Genomic DNA, 12646 nt, shown 5'->3' on the forward strand with positions numbered 1-12646 from the left:
ATATTTAAAGGGACATGAAACAAACTTTTTCTTTGGTGATTCAGATAGAGAATACAATTTTAAACACCTTTACATTTCACTTCTATTATCAGATTTGTATCATTCTCTTGGTATCCTTAATTGAAGGAGACACAATGCCGTACTGAAAACTAGTTGAACACATCGGTGAGCCAATGACAAGATGCATATATGTGCAGCCACCAATCAGCAGCTAGTTCTCAGCTCCTGAGCTTACCTAGGTATGTTTTTCAACAAAGGATACGAACAAAGCAATTAGATAATAGTAAATTAGAAAATTGTTTAAATATTATTTTCTCTCTTGGATTAATAGTTTAATAATATGAGGAGCAAGGTGATTACTCCTGGTATCAATACATAAAATGCGCATTAATGCATTTCAGTCTCTAAAAGAAGCACTTATTATACAGTTAGAACGGTTTCGGGCAATGGAGCATATGTACATATGCATTTGTACACCTTTGTTATAACACTGTGCATGCTCACATAGCTGGTGGTGGCATGTATTTTGTAAGTGATGATGCAAATTAAGTAATCACAAACACAATATATGCTCTGTAAGCAGACACAGAGTTTTAATGAGAGTGCATTGGGCGTATGTACATATGCTCCATTCACAGCTTATTCTCGAAAAGTAATACAGTTTACTAGAAGTGTTTTTGCTAATATATGTTTATAGCAAAACTGAAATGCATTCATGTGCATCACAATATTTTGTTTTATGTCCCTTTAAATGGACATGAAACCGCACATTTTTCTTTCATGATTCAGACAGAGCATACAATTTTAAGCAACTTTACAAGTTACTTCTATTATCTTTTTTTCCGTTCTCTTGGCATCTTTTGTTGAAAATCAGGGACTTAAGCTCAGGGGGTCGATCCGATATAAAGCGTCGCCCGCAAAAGCCGGCGACGCCAATATTTGCGCGGATTTGGTATCACATATACGGCGTAACCTAGAAGTTACGCCCGTATATTTCTGCCGTCGCCCGCAGTTTTTTGGGCCATAGGCAGGTATACCAAACCCGCGCAGTTTGGTATCCAATATGCAGCGTAAGGACTTACGTGGCGAAAATGGAGAAAACTTACTCCATTTTCACCTCGCCACAAAAAGCAGCCGTAAGAAGCCTTACGCTGACTATTGGAGCCCCGTAACTCCCTAAACTAACTAGAAAAACACCTAACGCATGCGCAATGTCTATCTCCCTGTCAACCGCGATCTGCTAAAATAAACCTAACACCTAACGCATGCGCAATGTCTATCTCCCTGTCAACCGCGATCCCCCCCCCCCCCCGAAATCCCTAATAAAGTTATTACCCCCTAAACCGCCGCTCCCGGACCCCGCCGCCATCTACATAAACTAACCCCCTACTGTGAGCCTCTAAAACCGCCGCCATCTACCTTATCTATCCCCTAATCTGACCCCTTACACCGCCGCCACCTATATAAAAATTATTAACCCCTAATGTAAGCCCCTTACACCGCCGCCATCTCTATTAAAATGATTAACCCCTAATTTAATCTACCTACCCCGCCGCCAGCTATATTATCTATATTAACCCTAAGTATATTATAGTTAATATAGGTATTACATTATATATATTAACTATATTAACCCTAATTATATTAGGGTTAATATAGTTAATATAGTTACTATAGTATTTATATTAACTATATTAACTCTATCTAACCCTAACTAAATTTATATTAAATTAATCTAATTCATTTATAAACTAAAATATTCCTATTTAAATCTAAATACTTACCTATAAAATAAACCCTAAGATAGCTACAATATAATTAATAATTACATTGTAGCTATGTTAGGGTTAATATTTATTTTACAGGTAAATTGTTAATTATTTTAACTAGGTATAATAGATATTAAATAGTTATTAACTATTTAATATCTACCTAGTTAAAATAATTACCCAATTACCTGTAAAATAAATCCTAACCTAAGTTACAAATACACCTACACTATCAATAAATTTAATAAACTACAAACATCTATCTAAAAATACAATTAAATTAACTAAACTAAATTACAAAAAAAAAAAAACACTAAATTACAAAAAATAAAAAAAAGGTTACAAGATATTTAAGCTAATTACACCTATTCTAAGCCCCCTAATAAAATAATAAACCCCCAAAATAAAAAAAATTCCCTGCCCTATTCTAAATTCAACAAATTTCAAAGCTCTTTACCTTACCAGCCCTTAAAAGGGCCTTTTGTGGGGCATGCCCCAAAGAATTCAGCTCTTTTGCATACAACAAATACAATACCCCCCCCCATTACAACCCACCACCCACATACCCCTATTCTAAACCCACCCAAACCCCCCTTAAAAAAGCCTAACACTACCCCCCTGAAGATCTCCCTACCTTGTCTTCACCACACCGGGCCGAACTCCTGATCCGATCCGGGCGATGTCTTCCTCCAAGCGGCAAAGAAGAATTCTTCCTCCGGCGATGTCTTCCTCCAAGCGGCAAAGAAGAATTCTTCCTCCGGCGACGTCTTCCTCCAAGCGGCAGCAAAGTCTTCATTCTTCCGGCGGCATCTTCAATCTTCTTTCTTCGCTCCGCCGCCGCGGAGCATCCATCCCGGCCGACTGCTGAACTTGGAATGATGTACCTTTAAATGACGTCATCCAAGATGGCGTCCGCCGAATTCCGATTGGCTGATAGGATTCTATCAGCCAATCGGAATTAAGTTAAAAAAATCTGATTGGCTGATTGAATCAGCCAATCAGATTCAAGTTCAATCCGATTGGCTGATCCAATCAGCCAATCAGATTCAAGTTCAATCCGATTGGCTGATCCAATCAGCCAATCAGATTGAGCTCGCATTCTATTGGCTGTTCCGATCAGCCAATAGAATGCGAGCTCAATCTGATTGGCTGATTGGATCAGCCAATCGGATTGAACTTGAATCTGATTGGCTGATTCAATCAGCCAATCAGATTTTTTTAACTTAATTCCGATTGGCTGATAGAATCCTATCAGCCAATCGGAATTCGGCGGACGCCATCTTGGATGACGTCATTTAAAGGTACATCATTCCAAGTTCAGCAGTCGGCCGGGATGGATGCTCCGCGGCGGCGGAGCGAAGAAAGAAGATTGAAGATGCCGCCGGAAGAATGAAGACTTTGCTGCCGCTTGGAGGAAGACGTCGCCGGAGGAAGAATTCTTCTTTGCCGCTTGGAGGAAGACATCGCCGGAGGAAGAATTCTTCTTTGCCGCTTGGAGGAAGACATCGCCCGGATCGGATCAGGAGTTCGGCCCGGTGTGGTGAAGACAAGGTAGGGAGATCTTCAGGGGGGTAGTGTTAGGCTTTTTTAAGGGGGGTTTGGGTGGGTTTAGAATAGGGGTATGTGGGTGGTGGGTTGTAATGGGGGGGGGGTATTGTATTTGTTGTATGCAAAAGAGCTGAATTCTTTGGGGCATGCCCCACAAAAGGCCCTTTTAAGGGCTGGTAAGGTAAAGAGCTTTGAAATTTGTTGAATTTAGAATAGGGCAGGGAATTTTTTTTATTTTGGGGGTTTATTATTTTATTAGGGGGCTTAGAATAGGTGTAATTAGCTTAAATATCTTGTAATCTTTTTTTTATTTTTTGTAATTTAGTGTTTGTTTTTTTTTGTAATTTAGTTTAGTTAATTTAATTGTATTTTTAGATAGATGTTAGTAGTTTATTAAATTTATTGATAGTGTAGGTGTATTTGTAACTTAGGTTAGGATTTATTTTACAGGTAATTGGGTAATTATTTTAACTAGGTAGATATTAAATAGTTAATAACTATTTAATATCTATTATACCTAGTTAAAATAATTAACAATTTACCTGTAAAATAAATATTAACCCTAACATAGCTACAATGTAATTATTAATTATATTGTAGCTATCTTAGGGTTTATTTTATAGGTAAGTATTTAGATTTAAATAGGAATATTTTAGTTTATAAATGAATTAGATTAATTTAATATAAATTTAGTTAGGGTTAGATATAGTTAATATAAATACTATAGTAACTATATTAACTATATTAACCCTAATATAATTAGGGTTAATATAGTTAATATATATAATGTAATAACTATATTAACTATAATATACTTAGGGTTAATATAGATAATATAGCTGGCGGCGGGGTAGGTAGATTAAATTAGGGGTTAATCATTTTAATAGAGATGGCGGCGGTGTAAGGGGCTTACATTAGGGGTTAATAATTTTAATATAGATGGCGGCGGTGTTAGGGGCTCACTTTAGGGGGTTATAGATATAATATAGCTGGCGGCGGGGTACGGGAGCGGCGGTTTAGGGGTTAATAATTTTATTAGGTTGAGGCGGGGTAAAGGAGCGGCGGTTTAGGGGTTAATAGCATTTTTATTGTTAGGCTAGTGAGGGGGGATAGCGGATAGAGGGTTAGACAGTGCGGGCTATGTTAGGGAGGCGTGTTAGACAGTGCGGGCTATGTTAGGGAGGCGTGTTAGACAGTGCGGGTGTTTTAAACTTTAGTCAGGTTTTATAGGCACCGGCAGTTTCTAACGTGGCGCAAGTCACTGGCGACGCCAGAAATTTGTACTTACGCAGATTTCTGGACATCGCTGGTTTGTGAGACTTACGGCACGTTAGCATCTGACGGCGACCTATATGGGATGGCTCGAGTTGCGAGCTGAAACTGCGGGCGACGCCGGTTCCCTCGCTTGCGCCGCAAACTGCGATCGATATCGGATCGCGCCCCAGGAGTGTGCCCATGTTTGGAGCACTATATTGCAGCAGTTTTGAAAGCTATCCATCTGTAAGAGCACCAGATGCCAGCACTATTTCCTGCCATGTAGTGCACCAGGCAGACACCTACCTAGGTATCTCTTCAACACAGAATATAATGGGAACGAAGCACATTTGATAATAGATTGATAGCGGGATTTTTTGAGATTACCAACAAATAGTACCTCCTCTTTTTCTGGACTGTTCCGTGATTCCACTTCTACCTGCAGAGATATTGTTTCACCTATGCTCTTCCTCTTTGACAAACGATCTTCATCTGTAGTTCAAGAAAATGTTAAACATAACAACCTTAGTGGCTAATTAATAAATAATCTGTTACACTACATAGAAACAAAACAAGTGGTTGTGTTCTCAGAACTGTCTGTTTATCACACTGAGGGCCAGATTACAAGTGGAGGGCTAAATTATTGTGCGCCCGCAAATGGGCAAATCTGCCTGTTTGCAGGTGCACGATAATTAATCAACCATTACAAGTGGTTGGTTATAGCTACCGCAAGCTCCCAGTAGCAATTAGTGCTCCGAAAATTAACCAGAGATTAGATCACACAGAGGGCATTATAGATTTTTATTTAAAAAAAAAAAGTAGCATTTTTTTAAAATAAATAACAATTGCACTAGGCATTATTTTTGGCTTTAAAGTTGGTGGGAGTGGGGTGAAAAGTGCCTTTACATTGCGGCCTATGGAAGCATCCTCTCGAGAGCACAAGGCATCCATGCAATGCGAATATGAGGTGGTTGTCGCATTGTGCCATACTTATAATACCACAATTGGGCTGGTATTACAAGTGGAGTGGAAATATTATATCGCGATCGCGTAAGCATAATTTTGCGCTCCACTCCTAATCTAGGCCATAGTGGCGGATTTATTAAGCTATTAAAGGGCCACTAAACCCAAAATCTTTCTTTCATGATTCAGATAGAGAATAGAAATTTAAACAACATTACAATTTACTTCCATTATTTATTTTGCTTAATTTTCTAGATATCCTTAGTTGAAGAAAAAGCAATGCACATGGTGAGCCAATCACACGAGGCTTCTATGTGCAGCAACCAATCAGCAGCTAGTGAGCATATCTAGATATGCTTTTCATCAAAGAATATCAAGAGAATAAAACAAATTAGATAATATAAGTAAATTAGAAAGATGTTTAAAATTGCATTCTCTTTCTAAATCATAAAAGAAAAAATGTGGGTGGCATGTCCCTTTAACCAGCTTATTCCACGCGAGCCTTCAGGTTCGTCTGATTCAGGAATTAAGAAGCAGCGGTCGTAAGACCGCTGCTCCTTAACTCGTCCGCCACTGCTGAGGCCCGATCGGATACGATCAGGTTGATTGACACCCCCTGCTAGCGGCCGATTAGCAGCAAATGTGCAGGGGTGGCATTGCACAAGCATTTCACGAGAAATGCTTGTGCAATGATAAATGCCGACAGCGTATGCTGTCAGCATTTATCGATGTCCGCTCTCACTATGATAAATCGGCCCCTAAGTCTTTAATGTTGATAACATGCACTGCTGATAAAAAAAAGAGGCACAAACATGAACCAGGAAGGAATACTGCAAGCTGAAACAGTAGTACAACTATTTGTACAAATTCTATTCAGAGAAAGGAAAACCAATGGCACTACTTTTTATGTATAAAGACTCCAATTATCTCTTCATACGATTTTTATTCTAAATTAGGAATAAACTATAAAGAGTAGTGGTGCTGTGTATGCAAACAGACAGTGGGAGTTTAGTCATTACCAGCACCTTATTATTACTAGCAATACTTATGCTCTTACAGCAATCTTTAACTGAAAAACCTAGTACTACTGCCACAAACACACAGCTATATTCAAAGTATAACTGTTAAACTTAACAGCAGCTAGTAGCATTATACTGATTGTACTCAAATTGATATATGCAGGTAGTACTTCACACATATCATTACAAATTGTTATATGCAGGTAGTACTTCACACATATCATTACAAATTGTTATATGCAGGTAGTACTTCACTATATCATTACAAATTGTTATATGCAGGTAGTACTTCACACATATCATTACAAATTGTTATATGCAGGTAGTACTTCACACATATCATTACAAATTGTTATATGCACGTAGTACTTCACTATATCATTACAAATTGTTATATGCAGGTAGTACTTCACTATATCATTACAAATTGTTATATGCAGGTAGTACTTCACTATATCATTACAAATTGTTATATGCAGGTAGTACTTCACTATATCATTACAAATTGTTATATGCACGTAGTACTTCACTATATCATTACAAATTGTTATATGCACGTAGTACTTCACTATATCATTACAAATTGTTATATGCACGTAGTACTTCACTATATCATTACAAATTGTTAAATGCAGGTAGTACTTCACTATATCATTACAAATTGTTATATGCAGGTAGTACTTCACTATATCATTACAAATTGTTATATGCAGGTAGTACTTCACTATATCATTACAAATTGTTATATGCAGGTAGCACTTCACTATATCATTACAAATTGTTATATGCAGGTAGTACTTCACACATATCATTACAAATTGTTATATGCACGTAGTACGTCACTATATCATTACAAATTGTTATATGCAGGTAGTACTTCACTATATCATTACAAATTGTTATATGCAGGTAGTACTTCACACATATCATTACAAATTGTTATATGCACGTAGTACTTCACTATATCATTACAAATTGTTATATGCAGGTAGTACTTCACACATATCATTACAAATTGTTATATGCAGGTAGTACTTCACTATATCATTACAAATTGTTATATGCAGGTAGTACGTCACTATATCATTACAAATTGTTATATGCAGGTAGTACTTCACTATATCATTACAAATTGTTATATGCAGGTAGTACTTCACACATATCATTACAAATTGTTATATGCACGTAGTACGTCACTATATCATTACAAATTGTTATATGCAGGTAGTACTTCACTATATCATTACAAATTGCTATATGCAGGTAGTACTTCACTATATCATTACAAATTGTTATATGCAGGTAGTACTTCACTATATCATTACAAATTGTTATATGCAGGTAGTACTTCACTATATCATTACAAATTGTTATATGCAGGTAGTACTTCACTATATCATTACAAATTGTTATATGCAGGTAGCACTTCACTATATCATTACAAATTGTTATATGCAGGTAGTACTTCACACATATCATTACAAATTGTTATATGCACGTAGTACGTCACTATATCATTACAAATTGTTATATGCAGGTAGTACTTCACTATATCATTACAAATTGTTATATGCAGGTAGTACTTCACACATATCATTACAAATTGTTATATGCACGTAGTACTTCACTATATCATTACAAATTGTTATATGCAGGTAGTACTTCACACATATCATTACAAATTGTTATATGCAGGTAGTACTTCACTATATCATTACAAATTGTTATATGCAGGTAGTACGTCACTATATCATTACAAATTGTTATATGCAGGTAGTACTTCACTATATCATTACAAATTGTTATATGCAGGTAGTACTTCACACATATCATTACAAATTGTTATATGCACGTAGTACGTCACTATATCATTACAAATTGTTATATGCAGGTAGTACTTCACTATATCATTACAAATTGCTATATGCAGGTAGTACTTCACTATATCATTATAAATTGTTATATGCAGGTAGTACTTCACTATATCATTACAAATTGTTATATGCACGTAGTACTTCACTATATCATTACAAATTGCTATATGCAGGTAGTACTTCACTATATCATTACAAATTGTTATATGCAGGTAGTACTTCACTATATGGGTCACTACATATCATTTTAGCTTATTTAAACCTGATCATATTCGCTGTAAGCCACAAGCCTGTCATATATGTACAACTACCAACAGGAAACCATACCAGGTTTCTATTATCTTCAAGAACATACATTTGATGATTGCCAGGATTCCTAGAAAGAGTAGTGGTGCTGTGTATGCAAACAGACAGTGGGAGTTTAGTCATTACCAGCACCTTATTATTACTAGCAATACTTATGCTCTTACAGCAATCTTTAACTGAAAAAGCTAGTACTACTGCCACAAACACACAGCTATATTCAAAGTATAACTGTTAAACTTAACAGCAGCTAGTAGCATTATACTGATTGTACTCAAATTGTTATATGCAGGTAGTACTTCACACATATCATTACAAATTGTTATATGCAGGTAGTACTTCACACATATCATTACAAATTGTTATATGCAGGTAGTACTTCACACATATCATTACAAATTGTTATATGCAGGTAGTACTTCACACATATCATTACAAATTGTTATATGCAGGTAGTACTTCACTATATCATTACAAATTGTTATATGCAGGTAGTACTTCACACATATCATTACAAATTGTTATATGCAGGTAGTACTTCACACATATCATTACAAATTGTTATATGCAGGTAGTACTTCACTATATCATTACAAATTGTTATATGCAGGTAGTACTTCACTATATCATTACAAATTGTTATATGCAGGTAGTACTTCACACATATCATTACAAATTGTTATATGCAGGTAGTACTTCACACATATCATTACAAATTGTTATATGCAGGTAGTACTTCACTATATCATTACAAATTGTTATATGCAGGTAGTACTTCACTATATCATTACAAATTGTTATATGCACGTAGTACTTCACTATATCATTACAAATTGTTATATGCAGGTAGTACTTCACTATATCATTACAAATTGTTATATGCACGTAGTACTTCACTATATCATTACAAATTGTTATATGCACGTAGTACTTCACTATATCATTACAAATTGTTATATGCAGGTAGTACTTCACTATATCATTACAAATTGTTATATGCAGGTAGTACTTCACTATATCATTACAAATTGTTATATGCAGGTAGTACTTCACTATATCATTACAAATTGTTATATGCAGGTAGCACTTCACTATATCATTACAAATTGTTATATGCAGGTAGTACTTCACACATATCATTACAAATTGTTATATGCACGTAGTACGTCACTATATCATTACAAATTGTTATATGCAGGTAGTACTTCACTATATCATTACAAATTGTTATATGCAGGTAGTACTTCACACATATCATTACAAATTGTTATATGCACGTAGTACTTCACTATATCATTACAAATTGTTATATGCAGGTAGTACTTCACTATATCATTACAAATTGTTATATGCAGGTAGTACTTCACTATATCATTACAAATTGTTATATGCAGGTAGTACTTCACTATATCATTACAAATTGTTATATGCAGGTAGTACTTCACTATATCATTACAAATTGTTATATGCACGTAGTACTTCACTATATCATTACAAATTGCTATATGCAGGTAGTACTTCACTATATCATTACAAATTGTTATATGCAGGTAGTACTTCACTATATGGGTCACTACATATCATTTTAGCTTATTTAAACCTGATCATATTCGCTGTAAGCCACAAGCCTGTCATATATGTACAACTACCAACAGGAAACCATACCAGGTTTCTATTATCTTCAAGAACATACATTTGATGATTGCCAGGATTCCTAGAACGACCTGCTAATGTATTTATCTGGCCAAGGATAATAATATAGTGAACATCTCTACACCTGACAAAATGTACAACTTTCTAAACCCTTACAGAGGAAACGATCTATGAGCGTATGAGTTATACCTAGTGTTACCTATCTAATAATACTATAAATTATATAAGTTGTACATTTTGCCCAAGGGCAAGTTACTGAACCTTATATTCTGTGATAACTCACATTTATTCTCCTTGTCAACAGTGGCATCTAAGCACAAATCCAATATATATGTGAATCCAAGCACATGCAGAGCTATAAACAAGTGTGTGTTTTTAATTATTGTTCCCTTATATTTTAGATTAAACATTAAAAGTTATGTTTTAAGCACTGAATTTTTTCCCTTCCTTGTCGGTAGGGACTATCTGTTGTCATATACCCAATACAATTCACATGGTGATATGACATTATTAGTCTATGACTCTAGAGTGCTATACGTGTATTCTCCACTAGTGGGTTCTTTACCCATTTCGTTCTCAAATTTGTACATAATATTCACCTTCTATTTATTTATTATTTTTAAATTATTTTTTATTGAGGTCAAAAAAGTCTTTACAGGCACATAATTAATATTGACATTATACATGGATATCGTACAATTTACAGTCAGAAAGTTTGACATACATTCTCAATGTACAATCTTATTCCCTTAGTTGTATTATTGACAAAAGCATCTTTAGGTATGTCTTTGTAAGAATCAAAAATAAGGTTGTAGTGTCCTGCACCTGTAAGAGTCCCTCAAAATGTTAACCATAAATAACATCAAACACAAAACAAAACTATTAACAAACCTAACTATACTGGTCAACCTGTGTCTTCTGTGTGTATACCAGGGGAAATCGGTGAAAAGAGGGTTTCAATGAGTATCTCTTCTGGGTGTATTGTGTGGCAGGGGCCGGTGTGGTTTTGTACAACATAATCCACCCCCCCGCAGAGCCGCGGACAGCATCAGCTCATGTTGCAAGAAATGGCCTAAGGATCTGTTGCTGTATTCTAGGTGGTAGGGCCTCTATAAGAACCTTCCATTTCTTTAGAAAAGATGGCAGCCTATGGTTAGAGTCCAATATGACTTTATGTTGTTCAATAAATAGGTTTCTATATAGAGTCGTTTAAATTGGATCAAAGAGGGTGGAGTCTTTGAGCACCACAGGGTTAGGATGCATTGTCTGGCAATTAGAGTGAAAAGGGATAGTAAGGGGTGTAGTTTACTGTGAATATTAATTAATTTGAATAAAAATATGTTGTCAGTTGAAAATGTTAGCTCTGTGGTTAGCGTTGTTTTGATTCAATATTGTAGGCAGTTCAAAAAGCGCTTAACCTTTGGGCATTCATAGAAGTAGTGGGTCATGGAGGGGTTGGCATAGTGGCATTTAATACAGTGGTTTGGGTGTAGGGTTCCATTTTACCCATCTCCTAGGGGTTATGTAGTTTCTTTTTATTAGTCTAGTCTGAGCTTCTCTCAATATTAGGGATAGGGTAGCTTTCTTAGCAAGTTCCAAGCTATTCTTAATATCCTGTATGGTAATGTCAGCATTTATGTCTGGTTGCAGTCTTTCCATTATTATATTTTGAGTCTTGTTAGTGTGATGTTTAAGGATGTCTTGGTAGAAACTTGTAATTGGAAAATGGCCAACGCCATCCGAGAAGTAATGAATGGTGTGGGATTCCAAAAGGCTGGGTTTTTAGTTAGTGCAGGCTATACCGAGTACAGTAAGAGTTAACTTTTGGTAGAATGTGTGATTAATTACTAAATTACCTGTTAACCTATCAGAGGCAGCATGTTCATTTTAAAAAGTTGTGTTTTAGAGTTTGAAGCCAGCAGCTATGACTACGGCAACAGCCGAAATGCGTCAGCTTGTGCTTCATATGCTGACTTCAAATCTATACTTTCTTGTAGGTCTGTGTAACAGGCTCTAATTTAACTTGTGATGAATAAAATTTTGAACTTTTAAATTGTGGCTCCCGGCTGGTGCTCCTTTACATTTTTGCTTGAATAGTTTGGGTTTTTAGTTATCATATCTGTGATATAATGTCGGAGCTGTAAGTATGCATAGAAGTGTTTATTTGAAAAGTCATATCTGTCTTTGAGCTCTTGGAAGGATCTGACGGGTGCAGCAAAGGGTCTAGAGCATCGCCCACTGTTCTAAGTCCCTTCTCCCACCA

The 12646-nt window shown here is 35.8% G+C and overlaps 1 protein-coding gene across 3 annotated transcripts in view; it reads right to left on the bottom strand.

Annotated features, from left to right (window-relative positions):
* The window catches only part of EFR3B (EFR3 homolog B), a 423284-nt gene that overhangs the window by 10777 nt on the left and 399861 nt on the right, over positions 1–12646 (bottom strand). For all 3 annotated transcript variants that reach the window (XM_053709515.1, XM_053709514.1, XM_053709516.1), the window contains one exon: positions 4972–5063. In XM_053709515.1, coding sequence (XP_053565490.1) covers positions 4972–5063 — 92 coding nt within the window. The remainder of the gene's footprint in view (positions 1–4971; positions 5064–12646) is intronic.

Source organism: Bombina bombina, chromosome 4 (genome assembly GCF_027579735.1).
Source record: "Bombina bombina isolate aBomBom1 chromosome 4, aBomBom1.pri, whole genome shotgun sequence".
Classification (NCBI taxonomy): domain Eukaryota; kingdom Metazoa; phylum Chordata; class Amphibia; order Anura; family Bombinatoridae; genus Bombina; species Bombina bombina.